General features: G+C 40.7%; 1 protein-coding gene and 1 long non-coding RNA gene across 2 annotated transcripts in view; one reads left to right on the forward strand and one right to left on the reverse strand.

Annotated features, from left to right (window-relative positions):
- The window catches only part of col4a1 (collagen, type IV, alpha 1), a 101,599-nt gene that overhangs the window by 62,249 nt on the left and 21,282 nt on the right, over window positions 1-18,068 (forward strand). Inside the window, exons 2-13 of the mRNA XM_055215174.2 lie at window positions 7,872-7,934; window positions 9,190-9,279; window positions 9,730-9,774; window positions 9,856-9,900; window positions 10,000-10,062; window positions 10,188-10,241; window positions 10,358-10,384; window positions 10,748-10,825; window positions 11,062-11,124; window positions 11,963-11,998; window positions 12,108-12,146; window positions 17,483-17,575. Of these exons, the coding sequence (XP_055071149.2) occupies window positions 7,872-7,934; window positions 9,190-9,279; window positions 9,730-9,774; window positions 9,856-9,900; window positions 10,000-10,062; window positions 10,188-10,241; window positions 10,358-10,384; window positions 10,748-10,825; window positions 11,062-11,124; window positions 11,963-11,998; window positions 12,108-12,146; window positions 17,483-17,575 (696 nt within the window). The remainder of the gene's footprint in view (window positions 1-7,871; window positions 7,935-9,189; window positions 9,280-9,729; window positions 9,775-9,855; window positions 9,901-9,999; window positions 10,063-10,187; window positions 10,242-10,357; window positions 10,385-10,747; window positions 10,826-11,061; window positions 11,125-11,962; window positions 11,999-12,107; window positions 12,147-17,482; window positions 17,576-18,068) is intronic.
- LOC129451772 (uncharacterized) lies at window positions 3,109-3,862 on the reverse strand. The gene is made up of 3 exons (XR_008646862.2): window positions 3,634-3,862; window positions 3,392-3,476; window positions 3,109-3,274 (listed from the first exon to the last, which is right to left on the reverse strand). It is a non-coding gene; the product is annotated as an uncharacterized lncRNA (long non-coding RNA).

Raw genomic sequence — 18,068 nt, forward strand, 5'->3', positions numbered from 1 at the left:
TCAGGCTCGAAGCAACGGATACAACAACAAATTCAGGAGTTATCTCAGGATAAACAGTTTATAAAGAACCACTTGTGTGCTCTGATTAAACCCTTATAGTGTTTCTGTGGTCAGGTGAGGAATCTTTTCATGTTCTGGATTTGGTGGACTCGAAGACTTGACATTTAGATGCGTCATGTCCAGGTTATTTCTTAGTGTAGCACAACTGAAGTGACGAGTTGCTGTAGTTGCTGATTTACACGAGCTGGTTAAGCTGTTGCATAATGCATATGACGTGAATTCCCTTGAATACACTAACTGTTAGTTTTACTAGACAGCTAATATAATTCTCTTCTTTCCACCGCTGGATACTGTCAATGACAAAGATCAACACGCTCTCTCTCTCTCTTCTCACATACATTACACATTACATCTGTCTTCCACACTGTTTAAGTTAAAGACTGTACTGGTTTCTCAGTGCTGAAATACACATGGAAGGAAGCCAAGCTGACAGAATCCACCCAAACTGTTTGTACCTCTGGGATTTTTTAGGGGCCTGATTACACAATCTTTTTTCTAGTTAACACTCCCTTCTCTTGCTATCTGCACTCATTAAGTTAAAATACTCAGTATGGCTTTTAAGTGGTCTCTAAATGCTTGCTCTTAAAACACCATTTTAATTGCATTTGTACTGCCTTATAACCTAACCATTTTAAAATCAAGAGATCTTATAATAAAATAATCTTGAGGGTTTTTTGGTTATCATACATGCAGGGATGGGCAACTTCGGTCCTGGGGTGCCGGTGTCCTGCAGAGTTTGGCTCCAACTTGCCTCAGCACACCTGCCTAAAAGTTTCTAGTATGCCTAGTAAGACCTTAATTGGCTGCTTCAGCTGTGTTTGATTATGGTTGGGGCTGAGCTCTGCAGGATACCGGCCCTCCAGGACTGAAGTTGCCCATCCCTGACCTATGGCATAGCCTACTCGATGGTTTGCATCAATGTTCATTTACACATGTTGAAGCATCAGCAGTGATGGAGGTAAATCGACTTTTGTTGCAGCTTAAGTTAAATATCACTTCTCAAATTTCCCCATCTTTTACTGTCGCAAGCAAAAACATGTATGAGGAAATGTGGCCCCTATTTTATTGGCCTGATGGGAGGGGTTCTAGCGGACCAATCACAGGGCTTGCGGTTCACGTAGAACGGACACGCTGTTACATTTTTGGAGAGGTGCACATCAGGCTAAGCAAGGCTACTCACAGTCTACGCATAGCCTACGTTGTACAGGACTATAAATCATGCTTTAAGCATACACTGTAAAAAAAAAAAATTCTCGTCCTCATTCCCAAAGACAATGGGAATAACAGACGCAGTTCGGGTTGCTGTGGAGGTCATCACGCCACTAACCTATTGGCCTTCCTTCAACGTGACGCACAGCCGATGTCAGACCAACGACCACCAGCTCCCCCCGTCTAATCTACTTTCTGTGTATATATACATATATATTATGTTTAAATCCCCATACCTATTATATAAAATATCCTCTATAGAATTAGCTATGTCTGGCTCTCTCCCAATGGTTTTTTCCTCACCTAGGACTTTACCCGCAGGGTTTTTCTCCTAGGGGGGGTTTCTCTGATATATGTTACATTATTACTATGCTCGCTAGGACGGTTAATCTTAACCGCTGTTTTCTGCTGCTTATATTTTTATTTTTCTGTGTTTTCTAATGCATCTATTAATGTAAAGCATCTTTGAAACAATTAAACAATTGTGAAAGCGCTATATAAATAAAATTGAATTGAAAATTAAAAGTTACGTAGTTGCCTTAAATTTTTTTAATTTATTTAACTTTATCAAAACTCAAAAAAGTTGTGTAAAAATTGTGTATTTTTTAAGTTGAATTAGCTAAAAAATTTAAGACAACCAGTTTTTTAAGTTAAACCAAAAAATCTTTTTTACAGCATTTTGATTAGTATTAGCATACTGTATAAACTGTCTGAACTATTAGGATTTTTGAATTGGCCCAAATCTATTTAGTTGTTTGTAGTGTGAATAGCACAAAATGCATGAAATATAGATACAGACATAGACATTTAATGTGCACTGTCAGAAAAAATGGTCAATAAATGGTCCCTAGTAGAGGTCTTCTCGGGTCTAAAGAAATTACCTGAATCACCTTATACCCGAGAAAATTTGACCCGAGTCCGACCCAAACCAGTGGCATTTGTTTTAAATCCAACTGGACCCGAATGTAAACGGCACTGACGTGTGTGCAGTCTGCAGTGACGCACACACGCAAGAGAGTTTGGGTCTTCAGGTCCGTTTGGCAAAAACACATTAATTTTAAATTACCCGAGACCTGATGCCGCTATTATTGTACCCGACCTGTTTCCGAAGCACACGTGAAACTTTTAAACCCGATCCGGTCTCGGGTCAGATCTCAGGTTTTCGGATCTAAGTGGACCCATGAAGACCTCTAGTCCCTAGCTGTCACACAAAAAAGTACACCTTTGCACCTAAAGACTTAATTTGAGTACTTCTGAGGTACATATTGGTACAAATGTACATATACAGTACATATCTGTACCTACATGCTCCCGTATAGCTCTGTATAGCTTAATGTTACAGCAGTGTTAGCAGCACAAAAGGTCATGGGTTCGAACCTAGGGAACACAGATGCTGTTTAATACTTTGTAATGCACCTTAAGTTGCTTTGGATAAGTGTCTGCCAAATGCATAAATGCATGTAAATATAAGGACATTATAGTTTTAAATGGGATTGCCCCAGTGAAAGCTTGGAACCATTTTTTTTGTGCCTCTAATGCTTTGTAATATGTACCCTATTCCTGGAAAATGCCTTGTTTAAGAAAAACAAAGGTGGACATGACAACTGGGGTACACACTGCAAAATAAGCTATGGAAAACTGTTCATTTCAATTGATTAAATGTTTTTGCATCCACATGTGCATGCAAAACAAATCTGCCTAATGTTTACCCATTTGCCTATGAAATCATTGCTTATTGACAACACGAATGCATGTTTATAAAACAATCCCTCAATGCCTGTAACAAATAACACTATTACACCAAAACGTAAAACATCTCAAACCAAAAGCCCAATAAAATACAGAATTTACATTTAAGAATCATGCTTTTCTTAAACACAAAGGGTGTCAAATATCCCACTTACTCAGCTGTAAACCAGCACAAATGCAACGGTGAGAACCACATCTGTGTTTTCTTGCCCGTGTCTTTTTTTGACGCTGTCACGGGTTGATTGCTTTGAGAGCACTGCAGACAAAAAAACAAGCAAAAAGACCAGATCACACCAAACATCTTTAGATATCACACTCTCTCTCTCTCTCTCTCTTTAAAAGCAAATACATTTTAGCACTATAACACCATTACTTGTTAAGAGTTTTATCACGGCTCTGGTCTGCATGCGCTTTTTCTCCTCATGTCATGTTTGGGTTTGCCGGGACGCAAGACTGACCTGGGAAGGAAAAACAAAATACACATTTCAAAGCAGCTCCCGTGCAGTTCTGATTCTGTTGCAGATTAGCATGCCGGGGTCTGAATTGGGCCATAGCCATCGTAGGATCTCTATGATGCGCTAAAAAAACACACTCGATCGATAAAGCAATACATACACATGCGTGGAGATCACGCTACTCATGTGTGACGTTGTTCTGGGGATGGGATCTGACTTTAGTCATGCGATGGAGAAACAGGAATGTCTGATCCTGAACAGATCTGACTTTTGCCTTGAGAGATCTGATGGTTGTGTCTAAGAGAAGGAGATGGAATTAGGGGAGTGGGAAAAGTCTTTATAATCCTCTTTAAGATCTGAGAGCTTTAATGCTAATTCAACAATACGTATAAAATAAGCCACTAATACAGTCCTACCCTTATTCCGATGTGATACTACCGCACTTTATGAAAAAAAAAAAACACAAGGAAATTCTCATGGGATCATGTTGGATTTCTGCCTGTAATGCTTTGAAATATGTCCCCTCAGTAATATTTACCCTTATCTAATATAAACTGATAGAGTGCATGGGCATTTAACTTTAGAAAGGCAGACAAGCTTGTTTGTGAGATACTTCAAGAATGTCTCCCATTGGCACTGAGATTGCATGTTATAGCCAGATCTCGGTCTGTCCAGATACAGCGATTATACCCCAGCTTTTGTAGAAATTGCCAGAACGGGGTCACGCCAGAAGTGATATTTGAGCCCGAAAGCAGTGATTCTCATGGTCCTCAGCACCCACACACTGATTCAGTTAGAACATTAGGAGGACCACAGCAGCTGGTGCAAATGTTCGCCAGACCTGCTTCTCCAGATGTGCTTTGGCTGCAGACATTTGGCCTGTTGCCGCACACGTAAGGGAGAAAATGACTGGACATGAAGCGATAGAGGGATTCATGGATGGAGGGATACAGAAACGTAAATCTGTTCCCAGGGTCCGGTATCATGCATGCTTAGACCAGCTGTCCATGGGTGGGAGTTTAGACAGTCTGTTATATTCTTTGCCTGGTGTTGTCCTTGTCTTAATAAAAGGCCCTTGAGATCTTGCAGTACAGATAGTTCCTAGTGATAGAGATAGTTCCTAGTATTCTCCATTTACACCAGTCGCAGTAGAGGCAGCAAGTGCAGGTGATTTACATGTTAAGTCAATGCAAAGACGCGATTAGGCATCTTGCAGCGCGGTACACGCTGAAGGCGTGGCGCAGATGGCACGTTCCGCACGAATTGAGCGTTGCCACGGGAAAAAATCTGGGCGTTAACCAATTAGGACCTTGCTGTAGTAGTGACATGATTACAGGAAGCAAGGGGAGTGGCGGAGTCTCGGCGGAGTCGCAGACGCCCCTCCCGTGATACAAATTTCCGCGTGAATGTCTCGGATGACTAGCGCGGTTTTGAAGCGAGTGAACTGAAATGATAAAGCATCCAACTACGTGCGAATAGCGCGTTTTTGTCGCCTCTACCGCGGCTGGTGGGAATGCACAATAACAATCACCACGCCTGCATCCCCAGCTCCACCTGTCTAGATCTGTTTACGGGAAATCGTGCTTTATAGCAACATCACTTGTATGTTCACTACGGCAGGTGTGTATTAGCAATGTTGGGAAAAGTTACAGTACTTTTAACTCATTCACCGCCATTGACACAAGTTATCTCGTCATTTATGAGTTCATATTTAACTAATAAGTATGCCTTTCTGGACGAATTTCAAAGTGAAAGTGTAATACCGCTTTTATCCACCAGATGGCGCCAAAACAAATTTATCAAAAACGGAAGTTAAAAAAATATAACGTTTTATTTTAACTCTCTTTATGTTTGATAGTCATTCTGAGTCTGATCTCTAACATAAATTTCTTTACAAAAATGCAATTTTTTAATCTTTTTGCTCAAAATGTTGTATTTTTGAAGAAAAATATCCATATTTCAGTAGTTAAATTAAGTAGAAAAAGTAAATATATAATGAAACTTTTTTTCCCCATTTTGTTTGTTTGTTTGTTTGTTTGTTTGTTTATTGCTTGTTTGAAAGCAGAGGGTGTGTTCTTTAATTTGATATAATTTGTATATTTATATATTTATATTTATAGAAAATAATTTTTCCTGCAAGGAATTTTGTGAAACTTTTGTTAAAATCACAAAAATGCAGGTGGGCAACATTTCTCAAAAAGGCTGGCGGTGAATGAGTTAAAAGAAATGCATTACAATATTAAGAAAAAAGTACAACAAAAAAGTAACTAATTGCGTTACTTAGTTACTTTTCGTGGAAAGTAATGTTTACGTTACTTTTTAGTTACTTTTTCTTGGCTGAGGCTTGATCTCTTTCAGGTCTTGCAGGTGTTTTTTATAACCGAAAGTTCTGCATTCAGAAATTGCATATTTCATCACAAAAATGTTGAGCTCTGGCCTGCCATCATGTTTAGTTTAGTTTAATTCAGTAAATTTTTTTTATGAAATTAATTAAACTAAAAAGTAACTTGCGTTACTTTTTTTGAAAAGTAACTCAAATATTAATGTGTACATTTAAAAATTAACCCCAACACTGTGTATTAGCTGTAGCAAAATCTTCATACTTGCTCTAGAATAGCAGCGTAGGCCGATCTTATTCTGCCAAATACATTGACTCATGACCATAACTATGCTAACATTTATCTAGAGAGTTGACATTTAAAATTTAACCAATCCTTAAAGGTACATTGTGTAATTTTTAGAAGGATTTCTTGATAGAAATGCAATATTATATATACACCACAGGTCTCCTTACATGGAAGTCGGCGTCATGTTTCTACAGTAGCCCTAAACGGACAAACTGCTCTACTGAGCACATTTCGTCCCTACAGTACATTGTCCTGTCGCAGCTACCATATGCGTTTTGAAAATGAGGGGTGAGCTGTTGGTTGCAATTCGCAATCTCACCACTAGATGCCGCTAAAATTTACACTCACCACCTTTAACTCATTCCCTGCCAGCATTGTTTTAAAAAGTTGCCCGCCAGCATTTTATGTGGTTTTAACAAAAGTTTCACAAAATGCCTACCTGGAAAATTACTTTTATAAATATATAACCATACAAATATATCACATGAAAGAACAAACCCTCTACTTTCAAACTAACATATATTTATAATTTCTTAAATATGGGTAAGTTTCTTCAAAAATACCAAAATTTTAGCAAAAAGCTGAAATAATTGCATTTTTGTTAGAGATCAGATTCAGAACGATTATCAAAACATACACAGAGTTTAAAATTAATTTGCTGCAGTTTTTTTTTAATTGGTAACAGCACCATCTAGTGGATACGCTAGTGAATTACAGATGTAAAAACTCATCAGGAAAGCATCGTTGGCAGGGAGATGTTTTCTCTTAATTGAAGAGATAACTCGTCAATGGCGGGGAAAGTGTTGAAGGGCACATATTATGCAAAATCCACTTTGGACATAAATGAGTGTTGGCAGTGTGTGAACACAACAACCCTACTGTGAAAAAATCTCCTTCTTTTATAATGCCCATTAAACCAAAGCAGTCTTTTAAACATGCTGTTTTGATTTTCCTGATTTTCCTGCCACTGACTGCTTCATTTTACCCAAAAGCCTTTTTAAATGTGTTTGTTAGCATGATGTGTTTGTGTGTGTGTGAGAGAGAGTGAGAGAGAAAGAGATCAAAGCATATGTGATCGCATCTGCCATAACAGATCCATTGAGGAAATGTGGTTGTATCTTATAAATAGCGACTGAATAGAAGGATACAAAATAAGAAATCAAACAAAAGCTGTGCATATTATAGAAAGAATTAGGTTGTATACTAATGTGTCATTCTGTTTTAACACTATGGATCCCAGGTCAGGGTAGGCATCACACTTGATTGTATGCAAATGCAAAAAAACTTTTGCTGTTAATGTATGTACTGTACAGTACCTAATAGTTCAGCTGTCAAATCATTAGAAAATGTATTTACAATAAAACTCAGAAATTCTGGAAAATGTTCAAAAAATCTAAATAAGACTTGATCTAGGCCTTAAGATAGTAAAACCTATTACAAATGTACTATGTCCTCACAGCCTCATTTCCATTTGTGTCTTACCGTGACTAAGATCCATTTTGCGCACAGTTTTCACATTCACTGTTTGTGCAAATTAAAAAGCCTACCCAGCTGTGTTTATGGTAACAACTTGTTTATTTGTTTTAAAAAAATCCATTCTGTGTTCCATTCAGTGTCTTTTTCATCAATGGGATCTCCTCTGTGTGAACCTGCTGCTAATGACAATATCACGTGTTTACCGCCTCCTGGTGGTTCAGTGTGGAACTGTGGATATTCTGTATGCTAATTATGTTAGACTTTGTGTATAAATCTCATTTATTCTGTTTTGCAGGGAGGATGCACAGGTTCTAAATGTGGGGGTTCATGTGACTGCAGTGGTGTTAAGGGGTCAAAGGTGAGGGTGTTTTTCTTTTATTTATACAGATCTTTTTCACAACATGACACATTGTCTGAAAGCACTATTGTATATCGGTTATTATCTTAACTGTTTTACCTCTTACTTATTGTTTATTTTATCTGTCTGTCAACCTTTAAAAACTTTTCATCAACCTTCATCAAACATATTTATTAAAATGTAGGCCTAGGAAAAGGTTCTTAGGTTTTGATAGAGCCCTAGAATCATCATGGGAGGTACAAAAGTCCATCATAGCACCCCAAGGGTTAAATTGTGATAGGGGTCAGGATAAATCAGGAGGATCTCTGGATTTAGGGGAGGAAATTTCAGTTTTAGAGTTAGGATCAGGGTTAAGGTGAGAGTTTCTAGCCATAGTTGAGTTGGGGCTTCAAATGTTACAATAGGGGTCAATAGTAGGTAAGGTGGTCGATTTGAAGCAGGACTTAATGGTCTGGTGGGTCCATAGGTCACGTCATGGTTTTCTGGTTGTTATATATAAAGAGTTTAGTTGCAAAACGAAATAAATCCATTTTTTAACATTTTTGACAAAACATGTTTATTATTATGTTATCATGTTATTATTTTGTTTTATGGTGCTACTTAGCTGTATTTTTTAAGTTATGAAGGTTTAAATCAAAACAAACCAACTGCAGTTGCAAAAAACGAGATTTCTGAACAATTAAAAAACGGTGGTTATCTCGTTTTGCAACGAAACTCTTCATATATATTTAGAAAAATAAATATATGATCATATTACATATTATAACACAGCATGTGCTGTACTGTGCACACCCAACACAAGAACATTTAAGTTATCTGGAATGAGTTCATTATGTCAAGCCACTGATCTCGCATAAAAGGATCTGCAATGCCAGCTAGTGGCGTTATCATGTAACAGCATATTCTTTCATAAGGTCAGGTGATATGTTGCAAAATATGTAGATGACATAAACATTACATTTTAAAATGAAACTGAAAATGCTGCCTATGTTGAATTTAAGGTGGATGTCTTTCATTTTCTTTAAAGCAAACACAAACATTCTCACTTTAATTTGCATTTATAACTTTTTTTAATGTGCAGTAGGATATTCTACAAGAAAATGTAATTTCATTGGAGGAGCAAGATAATGCATTATGATAAGACAACAATTTTTTATTTTATTTTCTAAAAAAAAAGGCCCCATAAGATCATTACAATTAATTAAAACATTAAATATTGTTGAAATGAATTCCTTTTTTTGTTTTTCATCAATAGGGTGAGAGGGGACTCCCGGGTTTGCCTGGACTTGTGGGATTCCCTGGATTGCAAGGTCATGAGGGTCCTATAGGGCCGATGGGACCAAAGGTACAGTTGCCTCTTTCTGCCAAGGGCCGTTTCTCAAAACGGAAGACTGCATTCTCCGAGGTCTCCTATGCAGGCTGCATACGAAACCAAGCATGGTTTTTTTCAGTAAACTGATCATTACATTCGCAAGTCATAAGCATAGCATATTACAACAATTTACACTTAACTACGTATAGTAGTCAAGTTTATAATTGTTAATATTCTGAATTGTCTTGCTGACTTATGAAGCCTAGAAATGCGACATCTGAAGGATGCAGCCTTCTGTTAGAGAAATAGACATGATGTGTCAGACAAGTTAACAGCATCATGATTTTTGTGAAGCTATTTTTAATGTTTGTTTGTTTTTTGCCCAAAATGTTTTCACAATACACATGGTTTTAAACAGCTTTACAGAAAATCATAATGTTGTATTTGTAGTTCTTTAAATAACGCTTTTATTTTTTCATATAGGGAGATGGAGGAGAGCCAGGGGCTCCAGGACTGAAAGGAAACAGAGTTGGTGTCCTTTTCGTATTAATTAATATTAATTCATTCAGATATACATAGATTATATGTTTAATGACTTTTCTTTTAAAGGGCCCATCTGGTGTGGCTGGTTTCCCAGGTCGTCCAGGTATTCCAGTAAGTCGTAGTTTGTTTTATAGGAAAATTGATTAGATGGGTTTTATGGAGGTATAGGTAATACTAACCTTTTTGTATCTGCTCATGTTTTTGCTCTAGGGTATTCCAGGTCTAGAAGGACCACCAGGATCTTCAGGAATCCCAGGGTGCAATGGAACAAAGGTAAAAATATTTGTCAGGGTGATTCTTATCTAAGACCTGTGATTTTTTCCTCTCATTGATTAAAATTGTGTTCAAGTACTAATCCCCAGATTGATTGACTATATGATTTGTTTTGTGGTTTGCAGGGGGAGCGTGGTTTTGATGGACCTCCAGGTCTTCCTGGACGGGATGGATCACCAGTATGATGATAAATAGCTTTATGTCATCAGTAGTAGGCCTATTGTGCCACTAGATATAAATGTGTTTTGTTAAGTACTGTAATAATAAGATTTCTAACTTTTTATCTTTTTATCAGGGTAATCCAGGTTTGCAGGGAGAGAAGGTATGAAGCCCTTTTTAACTTGGTTGTGCATACCGTAATAAAACAATAGACAAGAGAGAACACGCAATAGAAGGCCATACAATGCATACATTTTTATTACGGGTAAGGGGTTTGCTTATAGAACTCCCTTAAATATGATAAAATCACTGTAATGCATGACCTCTTGGGAATTATTGCTTTTTATCACCAAAAATAGTGTTATAATTGACAAAAAGAGGAATGTATTATTTTTTTCTGCTCAATATAGTTATTTAGTCTAATCATAGGCTTTATAGATCTGGCAAGAAACTTAGCAACTTATCACAATTAACTTATTGCTTTATGTCTAAATAAAATAACATTTGTGTGCATTCACTGTCATAGGGAGACCCAGGTGGTATAATTGGTGGACCCATCCCACTGAAAGGAGACAGGGGATTCCAAGGACCACCGGGATCATCTGTAAGCATTTACCAATTTAATTTGGACACTTTTGTCCAAATTGACTTAAAGCGCATTACAACATATATAATTTTTCATCAGTATGTGTGTTCCCTGTGGTCGAAACCCACAATCTTTTGCATGCATAATGCAATGCTCTGCCAGTTGAACTACATGAATTACTGATTAGATTTTGTTTATTAAAGGTTGTAATATTGTATGTCACCTTAAAACATGACTTGAGTTCCTCTTTTTAGGGACCACCTGGTTCTCCCGGAACACCAGGTCGAACTGGCCCAACTGGACCTATGGGACCTCCTGTAAGTGTTTCTGTTAAAATAAATACTGTAATAGTCCAATCCAGAAAAAAATTATGTAACGTAAAGGTTGCTCTTTCATTTGAGGACTGCATTATCAGTCTAGTTTAATATAAGTGATCATTTTGTCTCGGATGTTATCTCCTAAAATTCTTTAGGAAAAATAAATAGGAGACAATTTACTGACATTCGGTATTTGATTTATGGAACATTAATATGAAAGAATACTAGAATCCATTGCTGAGAAGAAAATCTATAACATGGATATATTGGGTAAAATTGGCTAACTTCATTATTACCATGAAATATACTAAACAATACTTTCTCAGCATTTGTTAATCACAATGTTATTGTCTTGTGTCATGCATTTGATTTAGTAATAACTGTAAATAATTTATTTTTCTGCATTTATTAATACACTTTTCAATCAAGTTGTAGCTAAACTGTAAAAAGGAAAAATTGGACCGACTTAAAAAATTATGGTAATGCCTAAAAATGTGTTTTTTTAACTTTAATAAAAATGTTAGGTGTTACCAATTTAAGTAATTTTTAATTGTTTTTATCCACCTTAAATTTTTTCACTTAAAGTGAGAAAGTTCAAGTTTATAAAACTTAAATTGTTTAGATGTTTACTACTGTAAATAAAGTTTTGACTTTTTACAGTATTAACATTAGATAATGAAGTAACCAGAAAGAACTGTATTTACAATAAATTAACACAATTCAGTAAATGTGAAGAATTCACATGCAAAACCCTTTAAGTGCATCTGAGTCAGTAATTGAAATGCCTTATTTTCACGTATGCCACTTTAATAATTTCAAATTTCATTTTTCCTTGAAGGGAAGGGCTGGTTATCCTGGTCAAAAGGGAGAGCCGGTAATTGTTCCACTTAATGTGTACACATGTCTAAACCTTTTAAACTTAGACAAGGATTGTGTCTAATATTTGTGAACTGACCAAAGCTTTTTTCCGGTTCTTTTTGCAGGGTGACAAGCTGGCATTTCAAGGCGAGAAAGGAGACAAGGTGAGGTGACTTTCTTACACATCTTGCATCATAATTCATCATCAGAAAGCAATGTTTCTTAGGGTGTTTTTACACCTAGTTCGTTTGAGCCCTCCAAACGCTCTGAGAGCAGTTCAGGGTGTATGTGTGAACAAACCAAGTGATCTCAGACCCCCCCTAAAGGGACCCAAAAGTGAACCGAACTCAGACCACATCAGGAGGTGGTCTGAGTACGGTTCGCTTTTGGGTTCTTTTGTGGTTCGATTTCTTTTTGATATGTGAAATCAATGAGGTCCCGGTACGCTTTGCGTGTTGTTTGGACATTGTATTAAAATCAACTGCTGCACAGAAAGCTTGGATCTGAGTTCTTATAAAGTTGTGATGTGAACAAGAAAGGGTCTGAGATCACTTCAGTTCTGAAGAGGACCAAAAAAAGAACTGGGTCCTCTTTTGAGTCCACTTTATTGTGAACACCAAAAGGACTGAGGTCACATTCGGCTAGTTCTTTTTCTGGTTCACTTTAAGTGAACTGGGTTTGGTTCTTTTGAAATGAACTATATGTGAAAACACCCTTAGTTTATTGAACCGGGAGTGTTTATGACTAAATATATGTGACCCAGTCTGTGAAAAGTAATTTTTGTGTTTACTGTTCCCTTTCAGTCGGTCACTACGACGTCACGTCGTGACCGACGAACTGGGAACTCGCTTAGAGAGACCAATCTACTTCGAGTAACTACTAAAAGGCCAATGAACTTGGCATGCAGGTATTTGTATAATGCTGGCACCGCCCCGCCAGGTGCCTATATAAGCAGCAGGTGCAGAATACTACTGAGAAGCTACTTACTCTGCTCTTTTGGGAACGGTTGCTGAAGTTGGTTGCATGCTGAGGCAGCGTTCGTGGGGGGTTCTTGTTCTCACTGCGAGAGCATGACCCTCTTGGACCCTCTTCTCCGGGAACGACGCCCGCCCCTTTGCAGGCCCCCTCCCACTGAAGCCAACTCAAACGTCCTTCCTCCCTCTGGTCGGGTTGTGGCGCCAGAGTTCCACCCGAAGATGGTGGCCGTGCTCGCTCAAGCGGTGGTGGCAGTAGGACTGGAGTGGGTTAACCCCCCTCCTCCTGAACCCTCCCATCTGGATGATTGGTACTTCGGAGCTGCTCGGGCCTCTCAACCCACACGTCCTGTACCATTCTTCCCCGAGCTGCACGAAGAGCTGACTCAATCCTGGACGACACCGCTCTCAAACCACTCTCCCCTCACCGATGGAGCCGCTAAGGGTTACGTCGGGATCCGGGCATCCGCCCTGCATGCCATGGCACTGCTGCAGGTCCACCAAGTGAAGGCTTTGAGGGATCTGCATGAGGGAGGCCATGACTCTACTGCCTTCTCGGAGCATCGAGCTGCCACTGATCTGGCTCTCCGGGCGACCAAGGTTACAGCGCAAGCAGACGGTTGTGCGATGTGGTCCAAGAACGCCACCTCTGGCTGTGTCTGGCTGACATGAAGGACGCAGACAAGAACAAGTTCCTGGATGCTCCAGTCTCCCAGACCGGCCTCTTCGGCAAGTCCATGGAGTCTTTTGCCCAGCAGTTCTCCGCGGCTCAGAAGCAGGCTGAGGCGATCTCCAAGATCATTCCCCTGCGGAAGAGAGCTGCCTTTGGTCCATCAGCGCTGGCTCCTCAGCCTGCACCTCGCCGAAAGTGCCCTGCGGCGGCCGCCCCCGCTCCCCTTCCTCGGACAACATCTCGACAGCGCAGGGGACCCGGTCGTCGACAGCCCACCCCGGACGCTCAGCCTGTGGCAAACAGAAGTCCAAGCGGCCCTGAGACAGACGACCTGGAGTTGGTGGGGATCACTCTTTGGGAGATGGTGAAATCACCGCTCCCTCCCCCGGAGGAGGGCCGGGTGGAGAATCATTGGTTTCATTTTATTTCACACACAGCGGCAGTTACACCTGTTCCGCTCGGCTTCCCCACCGCAGGTACATCGGTAGTGCCGTTAATTCCACTCATGTGGTCTCTGGTTGCTTGGCAACAGCTCCCCAGCCCGTCGCGTTGGATATTACGCACGATCCGCCTTGGTTACAAAATTCAATTCAACCAGCATACTCCAAAATATTCGAGCACTCGTTTCACCACGGCGAAAGCGTCCGACGCACATGCACTGCATGCAAAAGTTGATGTCCTGCTGGCGAAGGACGCGACAGAGCCGGCCCCCCCAACCGAGATGATGTCAGGGTTTAAAAACCCTTACTTCATAGTCCCCAAAAAAGGTGGTGGGTTACGACTGATCTTGGATTTACGTGTACTGAATTGGACTCTCCAAAACAGGTCCTTCAGGATGATAACACTGAAGCACATATTTCAATCTATTCACGCCCAAGATTGGTTTGCAGCCATAGACCTGAAAGACGCGTACTTTCATGTGTCCATCCTCCCTCGCCGTTTCTCCACTTTGGGTTTGAGGGGAGGGCATAGCAGTACAAAGTTCTGCCATTCGGGCTGTCTCTCTCACAAAAGTAGTGGAGGCGGCGTTACAGCCCCTGAGAGACAGCAGTGTTCTGTAGCGCTCTCACAAGCAGCGCGCCCTGGCGGATGGCGACTCCACCCCCAGATAGTTCAGCTGATTTGGAAGTGTTTCAGCAGAGCGCAAATAGACCTGTTTGCCTCTCCAGACACAACCCATTGTCACCTGTTTAATTCACTAACCGAGGGCAACCTCGGCGTGGATGCACTGGCACACAGCTGGCCGCGGGGTCTGCGCAAATATGCATTTATGCATATGAATCTCCATGTTTGGTCCCTCGACGCGCAGAGGTTTTAAGGGATTTACTGCAGGCGGTATCTAACACTATTGTTGCAGCGAGAGCGCCGTCTACGAGACACGCTCACCCGCTCAAATAGAACCTGAGAATGCCCCCTCAGTGTCGTGCTTTTGTATCTTTAGTATTGGTTGGAACGGTAGGCTGTCACCTCCACCATTAACACTCTGGGGGTCGACGGCAGCGCGGGCGCCGCAAACTCTTTATTTTTCAATCACTCCGCAAAGAGACTTAGATAACTCTGCTGATTTTGGACATACAGATATGATTTATACATCATTTAAAACGTTAAAGTGTCTAGTTTTTTTCTGTCCACTCCCAATAAAAACAGAATATTGTGCTTTTCGCAAAATTAAGAAAATAAACACGATGCGTGTTTTGTTCTCTCTCCCTCAGTGAAGTCTTTTCAGAAACACGTCAGAAAAATTAACTGTAACTTAACGAATACTTGTCATAAAAAACAAAAAATACATGTCTACATAATGCTTTGAATGTCTAGATCATGTTTTGAAAAGTCTTGGGAAAACATGTTTAGTATGGTTTTTTTTGGACTTATATCAGCCACTTACATTTTTTCTTTTTCAAAAACCACGCATAAACATTTTTCTCTCAAAAATACAAACATGTACATACATGTTGATCATATAATATAGTAGCCCAGCTGTGTTATAAGACTTTTGCCATTATTATGTTTTTAAACAACTGAAAAAAGCACAAATGTCAGTGCATGTCAAAACTTCTCCAGGGCCCTAAAAACCCCTTAGACCCCAGAGGGTTAAAGTTGATATTGCTGTGATATCCACTCATCATACCCCGATAAACGGTAGATCAGTGTGTCAGCATGACCTAGTTATTAGGCTTTTAAGAGGAGCCTGAACGCGGAATTCTTCGCGCCCTCCCTCTATTCCTCCTTGGGACCTGTCCTTTCAAGCCCCTGCAGTCTGTGAGTCTGAAGTTTCTCACTATGAAAACTTTGACCCTGCTCACGCTGGCTTCGGTTAAGAGGGTAGGGGACCTTCATGCATTTTCAGTCAATGAGTCATGCCTTTAGTTTGGACCTGCTGTCTCTAGTGTAACATTGAGACCCAGGCCAGGCTATGTGCCCAAAGTTCCCACCACTCCTTTTGGAGATCAGGTGGTGAGCTTGCAAGCGCTGCCCCCGGAGGAGGCAGACCCAACCATGACTTTGTTATGTCCCGTACGCACAATGCTGTTGTATGTCGACAGAACTCAAAGTTTCAGGACCTCAGATCAGCTCTTTCTCTGTTATGGTGGTCAGCAGAGAGGGAAAGCTGTCACCAAGCAGAGGATGTCTCATTGGATTGTAGACACTATTGCCCTTGCTTATAATCTGCAGGGCACCCCGTGTCCATTTAATTTGAGAGCACACTCCACTAGAAGTGTTGCCTCATCTTGGGCACTTGCTTGTGGTTCCTCGCTGACAGACATCTAAGAGCTGCTGGTTGGGCGACACCTAATACGGTCATTAGATTTTACAGTGTTCATCCTCTCGTCTTCTCTCCTCATCTGGGGGAACACTGAGCACAAGCTCGCGTGTCGGCTTGCAGCCTCCTACCTTGGCAGTTGATGTTGCGGAGCATCGGCTGTCAGCCTCTCACTAGCTGCATCCTCGCGAACCTACGTGTTAGGCTCGGCCTCCACATTGCATCCCCTAGCGGGTTTCCTTTGTGAGTATTTTCCGTGGGGTTAATCCTACCAGCCCACGTTTTCCCTCCAGCAGAGCCCGCTCTGCTCCACAGTTTATTACTGTTTATTATATCAACAACGGTTGATTATCTACCACCGTTATCCCTGCCTGGGGGGTGGCTCAGGTAGGTTGCTTCCCAGTCGCTGTCACTAGTGTGGTAAAGGAACAGGTAGTGACCAGCCTTCTGCCTTAAAACCGAATTCTCCATCTCCTTAGTGGATTTGGAGGGCTTTATGCAGACACTGGAAGGGTCAGCTCCAGTGGCGCTTTGGTAGGGATTCCCAGTTCATCGATCACGACGTGACGTCGTAGTGACCGACTGAAAGGGAACGTCCTGAAGGATGGGAGCGGAGACGTCACGTCCTGTCGTCACAGTTGCTGTTCCACTGCTGATTACTGATTACTGATTACGCTGGTTTCTCAGCGAAAATAGCTAATTTGATATTCTGCACTTGCTGCTTATATACGCACCTGGCGGGGCGGCGCCAGCATTATGCAAATACCTGCATACCCAGTTCATTGGCGTTTTAGTAGTTACTCGAAGTAGATTGGTCTCTCTAAGCGAGTTCCCAGTTCGCCGGTCATGACGTGACGTCTCCGTTCCCTTCCTTTGGGGAACGAGGGTTACATACATAACCGAGACATAAAATCACTCTTTCTAAAGAACATTCTGTTAAAATATTATCTTGATATAGGTCTATGTTATACTTAATACTTTGTAAGGTCATTTCAAAGATTGAAATTAATGATAAATAGATCATGAGACTTTAAACTGGATTTCACAGTGCTGCGTTTTGAGAATCATATTTATTTTATCCTTTTATTTAAGGGAGCAAGAGGTTTGATGGGTCCCCCTGGTCCACCTGGAAGACTGGAGGAAGTTGAAGGCTCATCAATAATACAGTATGTTCCTGGACCACCGGTAAGATGTTATCAAATGCCTATATTTAATTTACTTTTACTTAAAGGGAAATTCCGCCTTGAAATGATCCTAGGGTTAATAACAAACGTGTACCGAGTTCGACCGTTCACTGGAGTTTGTTTTCATGCTAGTCTAACGTGACCAGTGTTATTGCTAAACGCAAACCAGCATGTCACGGTAGCCTTCGGGGCATCAGCGCATCAAAAACGAAATCGCCATGTCCACACCACCAACAATGCCCAAAATAACCCCACACCCACACTGCAGCACAATGAGGGTCTCTATATGTAAACCGAAGCATTGAGAACTTTGCAAGTGTACAGGCAGTTTATTAAAAAGAAACATTTACCGTTCACGTCTGGATCACATATCCATGCGGGCGCCATCTTGGGAAAACTGAACTCTCGCATGAAAGCACAACACCTGTTCAGGGCAACAACGTTTCACGCGAGAGTTTAGTTTTCCCAAGATGGCGCCCGCATGGATATGTGAT

Source organism: Misgurnus anguillicaudatus, chromosome 17 (genome assembly GCF_027580225.2).
Source record: "Misgurnus anguillicaudatus chromosome 17, ASM2758022v2, whole genome shotgun sequence".
NCBI classification, from domain to species: Eukaryota; Metazoa; Chordata; class Actinopteri; order Cypriniformes; family Cobitidae; genus Misgurnus; species Misgurnus anguillicaudatus.